Source organism: Aegilops tauschii, chromosome 5, assembly GCF_002575655.3.
Source record: "Aegilops tauschii subsp. strangulata cultivar AL8/78 chromosome 5, Aet v6.0, whole genome shotgun sequence".
In the NCBI taxonomy this organism is placed as follows: Eukaryota; Viridiplantae; Streptophyta; class Magnoliopsida; order Poales; family Poaceae; genus Aegilops; species Aegilops tauschii.
Genome location: NC_053039.3, coordinates 389,344,161 through 389,367,239, shown reverse-complemented (window position 1 = coordinate 389,367,239; position 23,079 = coordinate 389,344,161). Strand labels below are relative to the sequence as shown.

Below are 23,079 nucleotides of genomic sequence, written 5' to 3'. Positions count from 1 at the left end.
CGTCGGCAGCCGCTCGAAGCGCCATTGGAGCCGCGCAGGATACCCTCCAAGAATTTCTCATGGCGGGTGTGCTTCTTGCAATGGTGGGGCGCGATTGAAAGGTTGAAGAGACACAAGGGTAGGTTAAATGGCCGCTGTAATAAATGGGGGCCGGCCGACCTGTAATCGTCACGTCTTGTCATGGTGTTCATAGCGGAGGATTCCAGTGCACGTTTGACAACACCGCACCGCACGCGTGGGCTCGAAGAGGCGCCAAATGTATTGTCAGTGAGCTTGTTCCCGCGCTACCGCGCTGCTTACCGCGCAAGCTTTCCGCTCGGCTAGTTCGCCCACGCGTCGGCCAGAAGAGGGACAAATCGTGGGCGTTTATTGGCAAAAAGCTTTGTAAAATTGAAGTGTGTGGAATGACTTCGGTCATAAGTTTACCCTTGGGTGATGAGGTCAAAGTTACACAGAAGGGTGATGATGGACACTCGAGGGCGATAAATAATTCCACGCTCTACACTGCACACGGTGGAAGAAACCAACTGTGTGCAATAATGTCGAAGATCGCAGTTGAGTTAGCTATACAGATCGTGTGCTGTGAGATCGACAAGGTAAACTGATTCGAGAATGGTTAATAAAATCTAAGACCATTGCATATGAAGGTCAAAATAGTGCTAGCAATATACGAGTCTCATACGATGCCATTTCAACGATTGTACCACAAAATCTCGAAATGTTACAAGGTTCAAATTCCAGAGTTATATGGCTCAAATTCGAAGATTACAAGGTTCAAACTGATATTAGAAATGAAATTCAGCTCATCAGTTGCAAACGCTTGCACTGATCCGCTGAAAATGGATATCAGAGAGGTTCAAACTAATATCACCGCTTCTAAGTTTGGCTTTGAAACCTCACATTTTTTGCAAAGGGGTCAACCACTAAGAAGTCATGTATGGGGTTGACACGATGAATTCCGATTACTCTGTCATCTGAAGTTCCAAAATGAAATTCAGCATTTTTGGAGCCTACTCCATTCTGCTGCAGGCGTCGGCGCTGATCAACAAACCATTCATTTTTGCGAAATAAATGTAGGGCAAGCCTCATTTCCTTCAGCACCCTTGCTCTGAGAACAAAGAACCCGGCGAATATAATCTCCGGTAAGGTCCCTCGGTAGGAGTTCAAAGTAATTTCTGAGAGATGCAGATCTAGGCATTTGACGTGATTGTTATATTATATCACATTATCCACCACTGGGCCTAATCTTATCTGCAAAAGAAGAAAACGTGTTTGTGCCTACATGCAGTTTTGAACATTACTACAGGCCTAGCTATTTGGTTTGCAGGATTTGTAAAATGCACTAACATGCCATCTTCGATCTGACATGATTAACATGGGCATTTGATTACATTCTAGAAAAATGTAGCCTTCTTCACAAGAGGTTGGAGTGGATGAAAAGTTCCCTAAGAAAACTAGTACAGATGAATCCAAAGGAGAAATGCTTATTTATTGTAACCATATGGATCAAGCAACCAATATTGGGAGGGGGGCGACATGTATGTACTGAAATCCTCCAAAAGAACCTTCAGAAATCGTACTACATTGTCATTGTAAACTTGGAAAAAGGTGTCACAAATTGAACTCCCTTATGGTTAACATTTAACAGGAAAGGAACATCACCTCAATATATAGCTTCTCCAGGCACGGAAAGCATCTCAGGAAACTGACAACTTGCTCCAGGTCGGGCCCAATAGACTCTAGTGCCAAGACCTTCACTCTGCGTAGTTTCGGGGTCAAGCTTGTCGGAATCATTTTCTGAATGACAGACGAACAAACATCTTAAAAATTAGAAATAATGTTAATTTGTAGAAGGAGAGGTAGAAGGCGGCTGTTGTACCTGAACGGGTGTGGATCCAATAACAAGTTCGGAGTATTTGTCAGACGAGTATCCCACCATTGTCAATTTCGGCGCAGAAATGACATTGATTATTGTTGGACCTTCTTGATCAACTACAAGTAATCTCTCAAGTGCAGGTGTGTCCTGGATGACCATACCGTGGTAGACATCTTGTGATGTCTTCTTGCCGCACCAGTAACACACATAAATAGTCCGAAGAGTCATGGTGGTGATGTGGAAGGTACTCAACCCATTGATCGCCTGAAGACGAAGGTACTCGAGTGCAGTACAGCCACGGAGCAGGTGCTCCGTGTCACCATTTGAGGTGCTTCAGTCGTGGTAGAATAAGAGCGGGCGCGTCATTAAGGGGCGGGAAATGGCAGTTCCTGAACTTTGCGACGCGCAGCGTGGGCGCGAGGCGGAGTGCGGACGTTGGCAGCAACCACATATGCCCATCATCAAAAGTGAGCTCCTCGAGCTGATCTAGGGCGGGGGATCGGAACCAGTCATCAAGCTTGGCTCGGTCCTTGCCGTTGGAACAGAACTTGCCCATTCTAAGGCCTTTGGTTGGGCCAAGGTGATTGCCGAGGATCTTGGAGAACGCATCCAAGCTTTTGTGATAGCCATGGCAGAGCTCGTGGGTGTCGATGAGGTCGAGAGGGCTGGAGTTCCATAGGGGGCGCCACCGCCATGAAACGAGGGTTGTCCGTGCCCCATATTTGATTGGGAGGAGGGAGATGATGACTCTCAACATATCATCGGGGAGGCTGCTGATTAAGTCTAGGCTTGTTGGAGTCGCTTGCGGTTCTAGCTCGCCGCGCCTCCGCTTGTTGGCAGCCCCATTCTCCACCTCCGGAGTCTCCTTGTTAGTGGCGCTTTCTGATAGAAATGGGAGTACAGGGAATATTTAGTTAAAACAGGGCAATAGAAAAGTGTATTGGTAACTAGAAGTTATTAGGTAGGAATATAGTAAGAAAAGGGAATAACAATTGGTTGCTTAAATACTACACAATTCATTTGAGATTGCTGGGTAAGTCAACATATGCAGATAGTTGAAAAGAAAACTTACTTTGAACAAAGTCTGGATGGATGTTTTTGTCGAGGAAGTTAGCATATATCTCATGACCAGACCCTTTTATGTGCAGTGCAATTTTAGTGCCAGCTTTCAGTACATAAAACTTTGCAATTTCATTCCAAAAGCCAGTGCCAAAATAGGAGTCACCACGTTCATCAAGTCTTACAGTAGCAACGATTGTAAATCCATGGTTTGTGTGTAGTATGACATCCATGGAGCCTTGATCTATGTAACGGGAATAATTGTGCACTACATAATCTGTTGCATAGCAAGGGATGTCTTGTAGAAAATGGTAGGATTGTTAAAGAAAATATTGTAAAATGCAAATATGGGCCCAAATTGAAAGAACTGTACAACAGTTGAAATCGAAGGACAAAAATCTATAATTAAACAGATAGGGTAAACATGATGTCATGAAAAAATGAGAGTAATCGAAAGAACAATACATCATTAATTTGCCTAATATAGAAAGAAGAGGGGAAAAATCCCCTTTGATGTATATGGTGAATATGTTCAGGAAAGTAGGCCATGCCAACCGATTTAGGGTGAGATTGAACATACCGCGCGCGTCCTCAAGTTATCTGGTACGATGAGATGCAATCTCTGGCGGCGGCTGCAAAGTCCTGAAGTTTCGGTGCACTGTACATTCTATGAATGAAAGAAAACCCTCAAATCAGCTCGAATAAAAATGAATTCATGACGATTTCTGCCAGGTGATTAAAGGAGGCAGATGAACTGGGATAAGAGATGAGATAATATCTCATTAAATTAGTTACCTTGTCGCCCATGAGAAAGAACCCTCAGTACGGCAGATTCCCCAGCCGAGCGGAGCTGGGTCGACCACGAGCAGCGTCGAGAAAGTCGATGGCGATAGGCGGCGGCAAGCGGAAGTGGCGAAATGCGGTGGGCTTTGCCGGCAGCCTGGCGGCGGCGGCAGGCGTCGAGATAAGTGTTTGCCGCCGCGATAGGCGGTGCCATGGCATAGACGCGGAGGAGCTTGTGCAGGTGTGAATGGGGAACATACCGGATGGGCCGAGGGGGTGGCGGATGGGGTGAGGGTTTTTGTGACGTGGGGATGGTGACGGTTTTCTTTTTTCTTTTTTTGAGTTGGGTGGTGAGGGTTTTCTGTCCCACAAATAATTTTGGGGGCGATGATTTGCTAGAGCGAATCGTGTGTGATTGACGCAGCAGGCAAAATGAAAGTCATTGCACATGGTTCCAATTTTGGGAACCGTGTGTGATTGACGTACTACCTCCGTCCTGGTTTATTGGTCCCCCGTTGTAATTTTTACCAAAATTTGGCGAAATATTTAACATACTCAGACATAGATAATAAGCGTACACGTACATAAGCATAGTTCAACCATAAGTACATAGTTCAACCGTCATTAAGAATACTCAAGCATACATAATTCGATCCATCCCACATCTCATCTCACATGCGGCCGGCAAGGTCCTGAAGCTTCTCCAGGTACTCGGCGTACGCGCCATGCGCCACCCTGCGAGAATACTTCTGCTTGAAGGAGCCAACGGCCCCTCCTCTTGCATGCGCCAGAACACTTAGATACGCGTCATGAATCTTGTGGTTGCAAAATGGGCATCCATAGTCGTCGTTCCAGGTCCTAATACGCCTGTTATGCATTCCTGCATAAAGCTCCCTCAGGATTCGCCTCTTGTACCTACTCTGGGCATCTTCATCCTCGCTGTCCACATCGTCAGACAACACCTATACAAATAGTAAAACAAATTTGACATCAAATCACTAATTACATGCCGTGAAGTAGGATTAGGAATTTATGGCTATTTATTTATACATATGCAGAGATTATGGTTCGATTTTTAAGCACAGTCGTCTATGTACAGACCAGTCTTGAAGAAAATAATGGCACAAACATATGTAGGTCATTCAAAATCAATTGTCAAGTCCTGGCTAGGAATTATTAGCACAAACACTAACCCTAGTCGAATTACTAGTAGAAATCATTTGCACAGATGAAACAACTAATCACTTACCACCTGTACCATTCAAAGAATCAACACACTACATGATCTAACGAAACTTACTCAGATTTCATGGATTGGGAGAACATAACCACATGATTTCTATTCCAAAAAGGGGGAGGCAGGAGTAACCAGAGAAACCCTATGATCTATTTGACACATAAATGGGTATAGATGACTAACCAACTGTCCGTCGTCGTCGGAGTCGTCGCCGGAGTGGTCATCGGAGACGGTGTGGAAGTCCGCCTCCGGCTGTGGAAGCTCGACGCCGTCGACGACGTCAAGGTGCAGTGATAACTCGCCGGCGGTGACGGCAACCTCTGTCTCCATCTCCACGCCGTGCTCCGGTGCTTTAGCAGCCCCGGCGTCACCACTCCCTCCGATGGGGCGCTTCGGCAGCATCCTCATACACTGACGGCTCTGAGGATTGAGAGCGGCGTCGAGGATGCAAGCGGAGAGAGAGGATTGTGTGTGCGTAGCGAGGATGGGGGGTGCGGCCGCTCGGGCGCACTATTAATATGGAGTAGTGGGAGTTGTGGGAGAAAGGAGGGCGGCGGTCAAACCGATGGCTCGCCTCCCGGTGAGCTTGCGCACCGGACTGCTGGCATGCCTACCAAAGTTTCACACAGCTACTCGCATGCCTCCCGATGACACTGCGCAGCGAGCACGCCTCCGTCAATTCACACCCCTCCACGCACGCCTCCCCGTCTGCCTGCACGGCGGACTGCTCGCATGCGTCCCGTCAACTCACGCGTGCTCGCATGCCACACGGGTCACGCGGCGGCACGTATATTTTTTTTTCTATTTTGATGATTAATGCTGTCGCTTCATTGCTTAACCGAAGCATGGCACGTATCCATTGTTGGTCTAACACTCACGGTTTGAATAAATAATCCATTTGGGATATTGGTTCCCAATTATTAATAATCTCCTGTCTGTAATTAGATAAAGATTACATCAAAACTGGTCTCAAATTAGACAAAAAAGTACAATGCCACTTTGTATTGGTGTCCATATGACAATACGATAAGTTTCATGAACTTCAAATAAGTTTTGGATGTACTAGAATTTAAAAATCAAGATTCTCAATGTTTGAAATTTGTTACACGGGGAGTAAACATGCACCCAGTGAGACACATGTATTTTTGCAATCCATTTAGGTGCACTGTCACGTGTGCATGTAGTTCAAATTTTATTTTTGCACATTATACCCATAGAAAATCAATCAATCAATGTACTAAAACGTCTGAATGATCTCTGTGATTTTTCTGAAATTAAAATGTCCCTCCTTTGGTAACATGTATGTTCAACGCGAGATAATTAATTTAACATGCATCGTAGTTGCGGTGGATTCACAGTGTGTGTGTGGGTGTGTGCGTCTGGGGGTGGCGGGTGGCTCGCAGTACACTACGAGTTGTGAGCCATCGTGTGGGTTGACCGTTTTGTTAGGTAGGCTGGTGCCACATCAGAGTCATGAAATCGTTATTTAAAACATTACACAACCCTTTCATACATAAATGTTTTGGCCACATGCAGTCGATGGTTGTCCTACACGACACTCGATACTCGCGTGTGACGCTTTCTGTGGGCCCGCGAGGTCGTCGTCCATCACTTTGACAAACAGCCGACAGTGAGGTTAATTTGACCAGCAAGGTAGAATCTTTTGTGTTTGTGTTATGGTGGTATATAGTACGCGTCAAAGAGGTGGGAGGGGACTAGCATATATACTATACGTATGCGTCCGTGAACAAGTACACCTCACTCAGTGTCGGGACTTTTTGGTTACCGAGGCACATGCCACATCAAAATTTTGAAATTGGTTATTCAAACATCACAGAGCACCTTTTTGGGCCACATGCATATATATCCTAGCTAGGACACTCACGTGTGACGCTTCCATCTGTGGGCCCATGAGGCCATCGTCGATGCATGCATGCATGCATCACTTTGACCTACATCGGGAGAGGTTAATTAATTTCACCATCGATGAGGATTCTTTTGGGTTGTACATATATTACGGCAGGAGCATATAGTATGCGGTGAAGAGGGGGAAGGGGACCATCATATGTAGTACGCTTGATATGAACCTCGCTCTCTGTGGGTGCATGGTTTACGGTTTTTGAGGCATGTGGCACATCAAAGTTGTGCATTTTGGGTGTTCAACATATATATATGTTTGGCCCACATGCAAAGCGGTGGTGGTTGTCCTCTCGCACCCACTTAAGCGGTTATCAGTGATATCGATGCTTTCCATCTGTGGGCCCGCTTGGTCCATCACTTCTTTTTGCCTGACAACAAGAGAGGTTAATTTGACTTAGGAGGGGATTATTATTTTTGCTCTGGGATGACATGCATGATACACTTTGAGCACACACACATGCATGTGTACGCATGAATCCCTCCCATCGAGTCGAAGTGGCTAGTACAACGACACCATCATGAACCGATCTCGCTCTGTGTGGGGAGCTAGTGTACGATTTTTGGCACACGCGCCACATCAATGTTGTGTATTCAAACTTGCATGCATGCATCACCACCATACATATGCATGTAGTGGTTGCCTTCGAACGATACACTCCCTCGCGTGGTTATCGACGACAAGCCTATATATTCGTGGGCCCGCGTGGACATCCATGATCACCTTGACCAACAACAAGATAGGTTACCATGGCGGATTCTTCATTTGGTTCGTGTTATCGTAGTATAGGTCATGGTGAGATTCAGTCCTAATTAAGTTTGAGCGCATATACTATGCACGCATGCATGCATATATGAATCCCCGTCGTTGGCTTGAAGTGTGGTGTAACATACATATGCATCGTCAACCTAACCCTCACTCAGTGTGGGGATTTCTAGTTCGAAATCATGGTGCCACATCAAAGTTGTTCCATTGTTACTCAAAAACACACCTCTCCATACATATGTTTGGGCCACACGCATGCAGTGGTTGTCTTCGGGGACTAGCTACTTGCGTGATTATTGGCGAGCTAGCCCATCTCCGGGGTCACATGGACGGCCATCACTTTGACCAACAACAAGAGAGAGGTTGTACGACCAAGGTGGATTATTCTTGGTCCGTTTTAGATCCATCTTGGCGAGATGCCTCTCTGGCCCGCCGACTGAAAGTGTGTGTGTGTGTGGGGGGGGGGGGTTCTACATCGCACTTTGCTAGGTGAACCTCGGTTGGGGGGCATGCATTCATAGCTTAATTATTATTCCCTTCATGGCGACACGAGGGGGTGGGGGCTGCTAGCTACTTCGCACTTTGCTAGGCGAACCTCGGTTGGGGGGAGGGGACATGCATTCATAGCTTAGGATTCCCTTCGTGCCGACACGAGGGGGGGGGGCTGCTAGCTACTTCACACTTTGCTAGGTGAACCTCGGTTGGGGGGGCATGTGCATTCATAGCTTAGGATTCCCTTCATGCCAACACGAGGGAGGGGTGGCTGCTAGCTACTTCGCACTTTGCTAGGGTGAACCTCGGTTGGGGGGGCGATGGCATGCATTCATAGCTTAGGATTACCTTCGTGCCGACACGAGGGTGGGGGTCTGCTAGCTACTTTGCACTTTGCTAGGCGAACCTCGGTTGGGGGGGGGGCATGTGCATTCATAGCTTAGGATTCCCTTCATGCCGACACGAGGGAGTGGTGGTTGCTAGCTACTTCGCACTTTGCTAGGGTGAACCTCAGTTGGGGGGGGGGAGGGCATGCATTCATAGCTTAGGATTCCCTTCGTGCCGACACGAGGGAGGGGGCTGCTAGCTACTTCGCACTTTGCTAGGTGAACCTCGGTTGGGGAGGGGGCATGCATTCATAGCTTAGGAATCCCTTCGTGTCGACACGAGGGAGGGGGGCTGCTAGCTCTACTTCACACTTTGCTAGGTGAACCTCGGTTGGGGGGCATGGATTCATAGCTTAGGATTCCCTTCGTGCCGACACGAGGGAGGGGGGCTGCTAGCTACTTCGCACTTTGTTACGGTGAACCTCGGTTGGGGGGCATGCATTCATAGCTTAGGATTCCCTTCATTCCAACATGAGGGAGGGGGGCTACTAGCTACTTCGCACTTTGCTAGGGTGAACCTTGGTTGGGGGGGCATGCATTCATTACTTAGGATTCCCTTCGTGCCGACACGAGGGAGGGGGGCTGCTAGGTACTTCGGACTTTGCTAGGTGAATGAACCTCAGTTGGGGGGGGGGCATGCATTCATAGCTTAGGATTCCCTTCGTGCCGACACGAGGGAGGAGGGGGGCTGCTAGGTACTTCGCACTTTGCTAGGTGAACCTGGTTGGGGGGGGGGAGGGGGCATGCATTCATAGCTTAGGATTCCCTTCGTGGCGACACGGGGGGGGGGGGGGGGTGGGGACAAGAAATACCATGCGCTTTGCGAGAGAGGTGCCACATCGAAGTTGCATTTGGTATTTGAAAATCAAACCACCCTTTTGATACATAAATTTGGTACACATGCAAGTCCGTTCGTGTTCTGACCCTCTCCCACGTCATTTTTCGCCAAATTTATGAACATTAGACAAGTCGGATGACGCAACAGACACGGTACACTCAAACTAACCATGTGCCACGCCGGTGCACCTATCACGCACACATCCGCACAGTACATTGGGCTCCATGAGGCTCCCCCTCTCAAACATATCTGCCCGCCTCGAGGGTTTTTCTGTTTCATAACACACGGTTGTTATCTCCAGACCGTGTGCAGTGTTTCTTGTTCCAAATCCCGCCTGCATCCCTAGAAAATATCTGCCCGCCTCGAGGGTTCTTCTGTTTCATACACACGGTTGTTATCTCCGGACCGTGTGCGATGCACTATCATCAAAATTTTCAATAGCCCGGCATTTCACTCCCGCGTAGTAAAATTTTCAGTACCCGCATCATTTCCTCAAATACCCCATGCCCCCCTCACACACAAACACACCAAAACCTCCTCGGGCGTGTGTGCGCACGCGCGCGCGCACACACACACACCCTCCCTCGCTCGAAACCCTAGCGAAGTCCCCACCACCGCAAGGCCTCCATTGTCAACATCTGCCGGTTTGCCTGTGCAGCTTACCCACCGATCTCCATACCCAGGCCGCCCTGAGTTTCTTAGATGACGCCTGCCAAATGCCCCCTTTCCCACAGATCCCCATCCCCCACTCCAGAGCGTCGCAACCTAAGCCCGGCTACGCTTCCCGTGGAGCTCGAGGAGCGACTGGCCCAAAAGAGGTGTATAGCGGTCTCTTCGCCCGACGTCACCAAGGAAGCTGACGACCATTACTGGCGGCAGGCACTCAAGCAGCGGGCTAGAGTATGCGGGCATGTCTTGTCCGCCGGCTACGACATCGAGGTCATTCACAGCGACGACCTGAGGCGGGCTGTGTCACAGGTTAAGTGGCCCACCCCCAACCCCTCGGGTTCAACCGCCGCCGATCTTATCCATGGTCCCGCCGCTGATCTCCTCTGGCCTGCTGTCAATAATTTGCCATTCTACATCACCATCGAGCCCCTTTTGTCATTTCTGAAGGACACGTTCTGCGACGCTGGCTTGGGATCCACAGCTTCCAAGTCAGACCTCATCGACGACGACCACGAGGAGGGCACCCTCTCCGGCTCTTCCAAGGGGAAAGAGCCCATCTGCTCTTCCAAGGGGAAAGCGCCCGTCTGCGACATCAGGGAGGGCACCCTATAGCCGTGCTCTTCCAAGGGGAAGGAGCCCATTTGCGACAACATGGAGCGCATCCAGGGTCCGTGCTCTTCCCACGGGAACGAGCCCATCCGTGACAAGTGAGGAAACCCATGATTTGTTTTTCCGTGCCTCTTCACAGAGGGAAACCCATGATTTGTTTTGTCGAGTCCCTTTTGTAGTGTAGTGAGAATATGTCCAGTTTTAATTGCTATATCTGGTTGTTTGCAGTATGCCTTGTTTATTTCAGTTGTTCACAATGTGATGCTCTATATGTGCAATTATTTGCTGCGCAGTACATTTCATCAATCCAGTTTTAAACATACCGATAGGAATGCATATATTTGCTTGCTGTTAAACCTATTATAGCTAGCATATGCCTCTTTTAAAGTTTTTTGATTGTTCGGTTGTTTGTAGTTAGCATATGTTCAGTTTCAAATGCTATCTTTGGTTGTTCGTAGTATGCCTTGTTTATTTGAGTTATTCACAACGTGATGTTCTATATGTGCAAGTATGAACTGTGCAGTTCAATTTCATCAGTACCAGTTTCAACAATACCACTATGAATGACTACATTTGGTTGCTGCATCTTGTAGTTAAAACACCTTTCCATTTTTATTTAACCATAACCAGTGTACTTAGCCCGGCACAATACCAGTTTGAATGACCATGTTTGCTTGTTGTTAAATGTTAGGCCTGTTGCAGTTAGCACACCTTTCCACTTGTTTTGCTTTACTAGCATGCTTAAACCTGCACACTGAAGCTATCTTTTGGAGATTATTTTGTCTGCCATGTGTAATTTTGGTTGATGTTTAGCCTGTTGTGCTTAACATGCTTCTTGATGTACCTACACAGGAAAATTTCGGGAACGACTGCTGTTTTCCATCGAGGTTAGTTTCGTCCCATGGCTTATATGTACTCACTATCCAGGATATCGGTAGCTGGTACCATATAGGCCGGCGGCTGATAAGGGACTAATCGGTGAATCAGACTTTTAACTGAATATATCTGCAACCCATTTTCCCTAGGTTAACTAGGGCCATATGTAATATATCTGATGCTACATAGCAACATGCACTGTACTTAATGTCTAAATATGCAATCCTAGGCTACATAGCAACAAGGAAGAGTGTTACATTAATGTTCTAATGATGTCTAGATATACGTAGAAGAGCAGTAGCTGCAACATCAACAACACAACCCTGTTTGGATACTCAACTTAGCTAGAGGTTAGAGTTAGTTTCTAGCTCATTACTAACCCTGAACTAACTCCATCCAAAGAGTTGTTTGGATGGCAGGGTTAGATAGACAATAAATGCACTAGGAGAACTAGCTCCAATTAGCACCTCTTGGGTTGGATACTAGTTTTTTTGGGTGGGTTATAGATGCATCTAGCTCAAACTAGCCCTCATGTTTAGATATACTTTAGGGCTATTTGAGCCCGAAATAGCTCAAACTAACTGTAACCCGTGGATATAGCAACAGATAATTTGTAAGAATGAACTAAACTCCTTCTGGCCCATAATATAAGATGTTAATTCATCTAATATGTGAGTATATTGGATGTTATAAGATACTCCCTCCGTTCCTAAATATTTGTCTTTTTAGAGATTTCAAATGGACTACCACATACGGATGTATATAGACATATTATAAAAGAGTGTTGTACTACATCATTGTACAATTGCTGTTTAGCTTCTAATATTAACTTGGTGCTTTTAGGTACATATGTCATTGGTAAAGATCCGCGTTTCGACCCTTTCTACGTATGGGGCTGCTACCTCTTGAGCTTGCGTTGGTTTTTCCCTTGAAGAGGAAAGGGTGATGCAGCAAAGTAGCATAAGTATTTCCCTCGGTTTTTGAGAACCAAGCTATCAATCCAGTAGGAGGTTACACGCAAGTCGCCTCGTACCTGCACAAAAAAATAAGAACCTTGCAACCAACGCGATAAAGGGGTTGTCAATCCCTTCACAGCCACTTGAAAAAGTGAGCTCTGATAGAGATAATAAGATAAATATTTTTGGTATTTTTATGATATAGATTGAAAGTAAAGATTGCAAAAATAAACGGTGACAGAAATAGCACGTTGGCGGGAGATTAATATGATGGAAAATAGACCCGGGGGCCATAGGTTTCACTAGTGGCTTCTCTCAAGATAGCATAAGTATTCCGGTGGGTGAACAAATTACTGTCGAGCAATTGATAGAAAAGTGCATAATTATGAGAATATCTAGGCATGATCATGTATATAGGCATCACGTCCGCGACAAGTAGACCGAAACGATTCTGCATCTACTACTATTACTCCACACATCGACCGCTATCCAGCATGCATCTAGAGTATTAAGTTCATAAGAACAGAGTAACACATTAGGCAAGATGACATGATGTAGAGGGATAAACTCAAGCAATATGATATAAACCCCATCTTTTTATCCTCGATGGCAACAATACAATACGTGCCTTGCTGCCCCTGCTGTCACTGGGAAAGGACACCGCAAGATTGAACCCAAAGCTAAGCACTTCTCCCATTGCAAGAAAGATCAATCTAGTAGGCCAAACCAAACTGATAATTCGAAGAGAGTTGCAAAGATAACAAATCATACATAAAAGAATTCAGAGGAGATTCAAATATTGTTCATAGATAATCTTGATCATAAACCCACAATTCATCGGATCTCGACAAACACACCGCAAAAAGAATTACATCGAATAGATATCGAAGAAGATCGAGGAGAACTTTGTATTGAGGTCCAAAGAGAGAGAAGAAGCCATCTAGCTAATAACTATGGACCCGAAGGTCTGTGGTAAACTGCTCACACATCATCGGAGAGGCTATGGTGTTGATGTATAAGCCCTCCATGATCAATTCCCCCTCCGGCGGAGCGCCGGAAAAGGCCCCAAGATGGGATCACATGGGTACAGAAGGTTGCGGCGGTGGAAATAGGGTTTCGTGGTGCTCTTGGATGTTTTCGGGGTATATGGATATATATAGGAGGAAGAAGTAGGTCGGTGGAGCTGCGAGGGGCCCACGAGGGTGGGGGGGTGCGCCTCCCTGCCTCGTGGCCTCCTCACTTCTTTCTTGACGTCCACTCCAAGTCCCCTGGATCACGTTTGTTCCAAAAATAACTCTCCTGAAGGTTTCATTCCGTTTGGATTCCGTTTGATATTCCTTTTCTGCGGAACATTGAAATAGGCAAAAAAAACAACAATTTGCACTGGGCCTTTGATTAGTAGCTTAGTCCCAAAAATAATATAAAAGTGTATAATAAAGCCCATTAAACACGCAAAACAAATAATATAATAGCATGGAACAATCAAAATTTATAGATACGTTGGAGACGTATCAAGCATCCCCAAGCTTAATTGCTGCTCGTCCTCGAGTAGGTAAATGATAAAAACAGAATTTTTGATGTGGAATGCTACGTAGCTTAATTTCTAAGTAATTCTCTTTATTGTGGCATGAATGTTCAGATCCGAAAGATTCAAGATAAAAGTTTAATATTGGCATAAAAATAATAATACTTCAAGCATATTAACTAAGCAAGTATGTCTTCTCAAAATAACATGGCCAAAGAAAGTTCATCCCTACAAAATCATATAGTTTGGTCATGCTCCATTTTTGTCACACAAGAATGCTCTCATCATGCACAACCCCGATGACAAGCCAAGCAATTGTTTCATACTTTAGTAATCTCAAACTTTTTTCAACTTTCACGCAATACATGAGCGTGAGCCATGGATATAGCACTATGGGTGGAATAGAATATAATGATGGGGGTTATCTGGAGAAGACAAAAAAGGAGAAAGTATCACATTGACGCGGCTAATCAACAGGCTAGGGAGATGCCCATCAATTGATGTCAATGCAAGGAGTAGGGGTTACCATGCAACAGATGCACTAGAGCTATAAATGTATGAAAGCTCAACAAAAGAAACTAAGTGGGTGTGCATCCAACTTGCTTGCTCACGAAGACCTAGGGCATTTGAGGAAGCCCATTGCTGGAATATACAAGCCAAGTTATATAATGAAAAAATCCCACTAGTATATGAAAGTGATAAAACAAGAGACTCTCTATAATAAAGATCATGGTGCTACTTTGAAGCACAAGTGTGGAAGAAAGGATAGTAGCATTGTCCCTTTTTATTTCTTTTCTCTTTTTTTGGGCCTTTTTTGGGCCTTTCTCTTTTTTGGGACAATGCTCTATTAATGATGATCATCACACTTCTATTTATTTACAACTCAATGATTACAACTCGATACTAGAACAAAATAAGACTATATGAATGCCTCCGGTGGTGTACCAGGATGGGCAATGAATCAAGAGTGACATGTATGAAAATTATGCATGGTGGCCTTGCCACAAATACGATGTCAACTACATGATCATGCAAGGCAATATGACAATGATGAAGCGTGTCATAATAAATGAAACGGTGGAAAGTTGCATGGCAATATATCTCGGAATGGCTATAGAAATGCCATAATAGGTAGGTATGGTGGCTGTTTTGAGGAAGATATAAGGAGGTTTATGTGTGATAGAGCGTATCACATCACGGGGTTTGGATGCACCAGCGAAATCCGCACCAACTCTCAAGCTGAGAAAGGGCAATGCACGGTACCGAAGAGGCTAGCGATGATGGAAAGGTGAGAGTGCGTATAATCCATGGACTCCTCATTAGTCATAAAGAACTCACATACTTATTGCAAAAATCTACAAGTCATCAAAAACCAAGCATTACGCGCATGCTCCTAGGGCGATAGATTGGTAGGAAAAGACCATCGCTCGTCCCCGACCGCCACTCATAAGGATGACAATCAAAGAACACCTCATGTTTCAAATTTGTTACACAACGGTAACCATACGTGCATGCTACGGGACTTGCAAACTTCAACACAAGTATTTGTCAAATTCACAACTACTCAACTAACACAACTCTAATATTACCATCTTCATATCTCAAAACAATCATCAAGTATCAAACTTCTCATAGTATTCAATGCACTTTTTATGATAGTTTTTATTATACCCATCTTGGATGCCTATCATATTAGGACTAATTTTATAGCCAAAGCAAACTACCATGCTTTTCTAAAAGACTCTCAAAATAATATAAGTGAAGCATGAGAGATCAATAATTTCTATAAAATAAAACCACCACTGTGCTCTAAAAAGATATAAGTGAGGCACTAGAGCAAAATTATCTAGCTCAAAAGATATAAGTGAAGCACATAGAGTATTCTAATAAATTCCGATTCATGTGTGTCTCTCCAAAAGGTGTGTATAGCAAGGATGATTGTGGTAAACTAAAAAGCAAAGACTCAAATCATACAAGACGCTCCAAGCAAAACACATATCATGCGATGAATAAAAATATAGCCTTAAGTAAAGTTACCGATGGACGAAGACGAAAGAGGGGATGCCTTCCGGGGCATCACCAAGCTTAGGCTTTTGGTTGTCCTTGAATTTTACCTTGGGGTGCCTTGGGAATACCCAAGCTTAGGCTCTTGCCACTCCTTATTCCATAATCCATCAAATCTTTACCCAAAACTTGAAAACTTCACAACACAAAACTCAACAGAAAATCTTATGAGCTCCGTTAGTATAAGAAAACAAATCACCACCATAAGGTACTGTAATGACCTCATTATTTATTTATATTGGTGTTAAACCTACTGTATTCCAACTTCTCTATGGTTTATACCCTCCGATACTAGCCATAGATTCATCAAAACTAGATCAGGAACGCGCCTGGGCGCGAGGGTGCCCGTCCGAACATTTTGGTCAAGCTTGTTATTCCGACGATAAGAAGGGGCGATGAAAGCATGATATTATCATCATGTGTGAAATGAGACTAACAACGTCTGAAGTAATTGAAGCTATAAATAGATGGCCGATAAAACGCACATAAAATTACTGGTATTCGTTTAATATCTTTAAGTTAGCCTCGGAAACCTCCAAACACCCATCCATGAAGCCGTTGCATATATAAATATAGATATTATATCTCGACTACGTGAGGTAAAAGGGTGCATGCCAAGTTGTTCTAAACCAAACAAAGTACGAAATAGTGATGTCAGGAGTAGATTGTAAAATTAGTAACTCTAAGTAAACTAAAACAGAATGAAATGAAACCGTGTCAATAAGTTAAATGGAGATGCAGATATAGCAGGAAGTTAAATGGAAATAAAGATCTAATCAGAATCAAAATGATCAAAGAAAGTACTGTCTTTTACTTATCACAAGAGTGTAGAAAGCATCATAGGAGAGTAAGCCTACACGGTGGAATGCATTTTCAGCCATGATAAAAAAATGTAGAACTACCGAAGCACCAGTCAGAAGCAAAGCTTGATCATATGCAGAACCTAGCAGGTCATCTGCCAGTGAACCCCAGCCCTTGGTAAGCCCGTTGACCCACAGATTCCTTTTTTCCACCTTAACCTTTAGATCTCTGATATTCCTCTCCTTCTCGTCGACACTGCTCGATAGGTACTTCATCTCGGTCTTAATTTTCTGCATTTGAGGGCAGTCAAATTCAATACCCATGGTGGCCTGAAGATGCTCCAAGCACCATGTAGCGGCATTTTGCATGGCCTCATTGGCATCCACAGCTGGGTCACCATTGATCCTCATATGCTCTGCCACTGTAGACGAACGCGACTGTGATGGCCAGAAGATAGCAGTAGCCGCCATACCGCCACGGTAAGATGCGTAGGTCTTGTACTTCACCTCAGGTAAACCAGCTTCAGCAAGAACGACGCTAAGCATAGCCTTCGGCCTAATCATGACAGAACGCTTCATCTATTAAAATATATAGAGTGGTAAGTCATTTACACATAGTACAGACCACAAGAGGAATATGCAGAAATATCATGCTACCAAAGCAATAGAAACATGGAAATGCATCAGCATTTATCGGTGACGGGTTTAGGACAAGCAAAACATACGTGCAATAGAAACCTGAAAAACAAACCAGAGATCTGCAGCAACACAATGATGATGTAAACAAGCTTTTAAGTAAGGCAGGGCACATTCTTTAAAGGCTGGTCACAAACATCAATTGTGTTATGAGTTGATCATGATTGGCAAACTCAAGAAGGCAAACTACAGAAACCAAACGGCATGATACACGGCAGACCATAGAGCAAGCATGAACAGGGTAAAAAAATTGCATAAATCTCAAACAAATCTAGCACAGGCATGTCTTAGAATTGACCAAGCAAACGGGGTCTACCTTGCTAGCTGGTGACGGTGTGGAACGGAGATCACGGTCGTTGTTCATCGCACCGACGGAGAAGAGCTCCCTCCGTGCGCCTGATGCCATCGCGCGAAGAAAAGCTTGGGTGCCTGGATGCATAAATTGACGGTACTATAAGAACATCTCCACATTATGGACTAAATATACAGAAGCTAGGGATTCGGACAGATCAAAAAAGGAGCAAGGATATCGCCTTCTACAAAAGAGGGGAGAGCGCTACCGTATATATGAACTTGAATTACACATCTAAACAACCTAGAAAAAACACCGAAGAGGACAGACGAGACGAAAGAATCACCTGCAAGGAAACCAGCGAAGCAACTTCGAGCAGCGCGGCCTGGGAGCCAAGAGCACAAGTAGACCCCGGCCAGGAGAAATCAACCAGCAAACCCTAAACAGATCCCTAAAAGACAAAAAGTCCCTAGATGAGCACATGAACAGCACAAACGAGAAGACAATCAGGGAAGCAAAGAACCACCTCAGCCATCTCAGAAGCCTCGCCGGTGTACTCCCTCTCCTGTCAACTCGCAAGATAGCCCTTCTGGCACGCCACCGTCCCAACTGCGAGACATCTAGAAAGATGAGGAACACGCAAAGAAACAAGTGGAATAAAAGACAGGACCCATCCATGTCCGAATCAAATCATACTGGCAAGGCAAATATTCATGCACACCTAGTATCAATTGGCTCAACAGTACTACTGCAAATAGAAAGCGCCGTTGTAAGAGCATGTCCCTATTTTTAGTGCAGCCAACAAATGAGAAAATATGGTAGTTCATGTAGCTTTGTAGTTCATGTGGTCTTACTTAGAAGTAAAATTTGCAACCCAGCATACAATTCACCTACTGATTGCCATCTGACACAGTACAATAAGTAAATAACTAAGGAAGAAAATGTCAATTTGGTACTTTGTACTTAATCCAGACCAAATCCTTGTTTTTAGCATAATTAGAATCAAATGTATCTTTGCAGCATTTTTGTAAAATGTGGGAACAAAAGCGGGTGGTTATGACCACTCAACACTGCAATTGTTGATGCCTGCACCCACACCTTTTGATCAATAAAAATGGAAATCCAGAGAAATAATCTCTGAAAAACAAATAATTCAAACATGTGATGGTCTATCGGTGCTTGAAACACGTGAAGAAACTTGCAGGATTGCAGATAATTTTGTTTTGTAATTGATGGCATTCAATACTTGCAAGTCTGTCAATTTTAGTATCATCTTCACCGAGCATTCACTTGCCAAACTTAATGAATAATTAGTTTTTTTATCCAGGCTGTTATATGGCATGTTAACCTGCAAATGTACGAAAAGTGAATCTTTCTGCATGATAGCTTGATAAGCCCCTATACATGATATTGTCCAGACTTGTCACTATGCTAGCTATTTACTCTCTAATTTTCTTTGGATGTCATTCTAGGATGTGTGCAATCAACTTCAAAATTTGAGTATTGATACAAAGATAAACAATCTGTCATCAACCCCTAAATTATTTATAGGCATGAACAACTGATTTAGAACTTTAGCTGGATCAAGCATGAACACGGTTACTTCATAATATAGTTGTTGAACATAAGTGCATATGTTTCGGGCCCCTTGGGGATGGAGGGGGAGTTGTCATCCTGTCAAAATAGTTCAGGTCCGCAAGAACGACATCGGCAAGACGTAATGGTCAGGAATAAACAACCAAGTAACAGCAAACAATAACCACGCCACATGACGACATTTTTTAGCAAAGCTAATGTTTATTACTTCAAAGCTTCAAACAAAACACACAATGCTTGAACAGAAGGTAAAATTAACACCAAAACTTAAGTAAGCAAATATTGCAAGTCACTTGTGAATGAACTACCAAACATACCTGCAAAGGGTGGATTTGCTGAGCATTGAACATAGTGCCATGGTCTAAACTTGTAGATCACTAAATGTTGACTCGCATAATGTGGCAACCATAGTAGATCAAACATCATAATATTTTCCGAGGACACTCATATCTTCCATAGGCAGGTCACATGACCTACAGATGCAATATATTGTGTGTGCAAGTCATATAACTGAGAAAGGTAATATATTGTACATACAAGTGAAAGTTGACTACATGCTAAATGTCAGGAAAAAAGAATTGATGATTACACATGAGCATAAAAGGTCCTTGGCGAGCACACACTACTCTAAATGCTCATCTTTTAACATGGTGATCTTCTCAACATTGCAACTCCATCTGCAATCACAAAAGCAAAGCATCAACATTAGAATAGGAGGAGGAAGTAAATAAAACGACACTGTTCTGTCCCAGCTCCTATTTGTTAGCACCTCAAATACCAAATTAAGCATAGCCAAGAAAGAAATCATTAAGTAGCTAGAGAATATACAGAACACTCTAATAGGACAAAATTAGTGTAATCGGCAAGGTACTGCCACTCTCTCCAATATGAAAGAAGAATAAATAAATCATATATGTGCACTGCCCTAGTTCTGTTCTCAAGAAATGAGAGTACACATTTTAGTGTAAGAGGAAGGAAAAACCAAATATAGGCTTAAGAAATATTGTTATCTTATTATCATCACTTCTGTCCCATTCTTCAGATGATTTAAACTCAACTGGTGCTTCAGCAGTATGCACACAACTCGACCAATTCGGCCATTATAGCAAGAATCACACACAATAAGAGAAGTGGAAACTCCCTCAAGCAATCGCCCAAAGTCAGATTTGGAATCTAATAGGATAAAATAGAGAAACTTATAAGAAAGTTATTGAATCGGGACCTGAAAGAAGATAGTAGAACAAAAATGAATTAAAGCAACTCGGTAATGTTTTCAGATAATATGGTATGGAATATCTCAAAGTAATTAGGGGAATGAAAATAAGCGAGTAATTGGTTTATGTATGATAAGAAAAAGGGAAGAAGAGCATAAACTACATGAAAGCGGCTTGCTAATAAACTAAAAGGGCCTTGATTTTTTCCTGTGGCTGAAGCATCAAGCACCTTGTGGCTAAACTAAAAGCGTTATGCGCTCCAGCTTTTTCAGATAACATAAGTATAGTGATAAAAAGAGAAATGAAATTAGTTTTATCTAGTTCAAAACCATTTATGTGGGGTTAAATGATGTAGTCAACGGCCCTAAGAAAAATCCATTGGATTGGGCGAAGGAAAACACTTGTACCTGTGTTTGGCTTCCTCTTTTTTGCGAGATCATGGTCCAAGGAACAGTAGTGTGGAACAGAGTACCAATTAGCTTTGTGTTTGTAACCATAATTTTAAAATCAAGCCGTGCATCTTTAGTACATGGGCCAAATAAGTTAGTGAGAGCACAATCTGGAAACACACAACACCAAAATGCTAACTTAACATGAGAAAGAGAAAAAAATACATAAGAAGATGTAAAATTCCCAGGCCTATAAATTCATAATTTCATCCAAAGCTCCAATTGAGAAAATCCCATTTTGTTCTCTTCAAATAACAGAAACGATGGAATTCATCATAGGAGCACAAACAGGTACTAAAGATTCACAAGACGTCTGAGCTCAGGTACTAAAGATGAAGGTTTTATGTGCAAACTCAAAGAGAACTGGTTGGATAATCTAGCTCTTTCACTTAACCCAAGAAAGCCCGAGGCCTGCATCAAAAATTTCTTTAGTAAACACACAACAACCATCCCTATATAGCAGTTTCTTCTACTAAATCCCTATCTATCAAGCACCTCCTCTCGTAAATAAATGTGGCAGGGCTCTCTAATCAATCAAACAACCGGAAGAACATGATGCAGCAAAGAGAACTGCTTATTAGGGAGCCATACACGCATCAAACCTAATAAGAAAAATAAATTAGGGGGCTAAGTCAGCTACCTAAACACCCAAGATGTGCCCTGCGTACACGTGAGGCAGCAATCCACGACAAGCATAGTACCTGCAAAACAAATTAGGCAGCACATAAACAATACAATGTCAATCAGGTGAAGAGGAAGCACATAAGAATGAAAGAAGCAAAAGAAGAAAATGAACGCCCAGCAAGCAGCCAAAATCGCCCAAGAAACATCCAAAGGAACGACAGAGGCAAGAAGAAGAAACCAAAAGAGGAACAGGAGATGCAAAAGGATCCAAACGCAGAAAGATTCAGGGGAGATCAAATCCACTGGTACGGGACTCACTTCAACCAATCCGCAGCAACCGCGCCATGCTGAGGCTAAAATCCCTACGAATCACGATATATAGACCTATATATGCAGCGGGTAAGAGGAACCAACGTCTCCCTCCTCACCTGCTCTGCTCGGTCGCCCCATGGCCGACCTTGCGGGCGGCTCCTTGGTGATCTAGACGCGTCGCCTGACCTCCTTGTCCTGGCTCGTGATGAGGGGAGGAGGAGAGGAGATGGTGGGAGCGCTCCTCCTGCCTGTGCAGGTGAGGATGATGGTCCTGGCTCGTGATGAGGGGAGGAGGAGAGGAGATGGTGGGGGTGCTCCTCCTGCCTGTGCAGGTGAGGACGACGGCGACGACGCTGGGGAAGTGGACGGCGGCGGTCCGGCGGGCTAGGCGAAGTAGACGGCGGCGGCGGCGGGAGCTCCTAGGGTTAGGGGTTGGGTGGATGAGGAGGGACGAGCGGGTGCGGGAGGAGGAGGCGGCGGCTAGGTCTCCACCATGGGAGCCGCCTCCTTTTTATACCCCCTGTTGGTGAAATGACGGAAATGCCCTTGGTGAGGCAGCGGAATTACGCGCGGTGGCACGAGACGGCGGTAACTATTCATTGTAGCAGTGTTAGTTTTTGATCCGACGGCCAGGATCTTCCAGGGGCGACATCCAACGGTCCAGAACGCATCAAAAATCCGATCCGACGGTCATGAATCGCTGAACTCTGAGAACTCTCATGTTCTCCCAACTAAGTTATATCTGGATAAGCAAACAACACACGAAAAACAGAATCTGTCAAAAACAGAGCAGTATGTAGAAATCAGATTTGTTCGAATACTTCTGAAACTCCAAAACTGCTGAAAAACTATGAAAACCTGGACAATTTGTATATTGATATACTGCAAAAATAATTGGTATTTTATCATGTTCTGGTGAATTTTAACAATTATTTTCGTGAGTGCAAAGTTTCTGTCTTTTTCAGCAAGATCAAACAACTATGGGCTCTACTTGGCACAAACACTAATTAAAACATGAAAACACATCTAAACAGAGGCTAGAT

General features: G+C 44.2%; 1 protein-coding gene across 1 annotated transcript; it reads right to left on the bottom strand.

Moving 5' to 3' along the window:
* Positions 1-16,778: 16,778 nt before the first annotated feature.
* LOC123493881 (uncharacterized) lies at positions 16,779-21,946 on the bottom strand. The gene is made up of 5 exons (XM_045228160.2): positions 19,755-21,946; positions 18,368-18,450; positions 18,188-18,292; positions 17,866-17,978; positions 16,779-17,432 (listed from the first exon to the last, which is right to left on the bottom strand). Exons 4-5 carry the CDS (start codon positions 17,953-17,955, stop codon positions 16,845-16,847), a joined length of 678 nt encoding a protein of 225 aa, XP_045084095.1. The 5' UTR covers positions 17,956-17,978; positions 18,188-18,292; positions 18,368-18,450; positions 19,755-21,946; the 3' UTR covers positions 16,779-16,844.
* Positions 21,947-23,079: the final 1,133 nt, after the last annotated feature.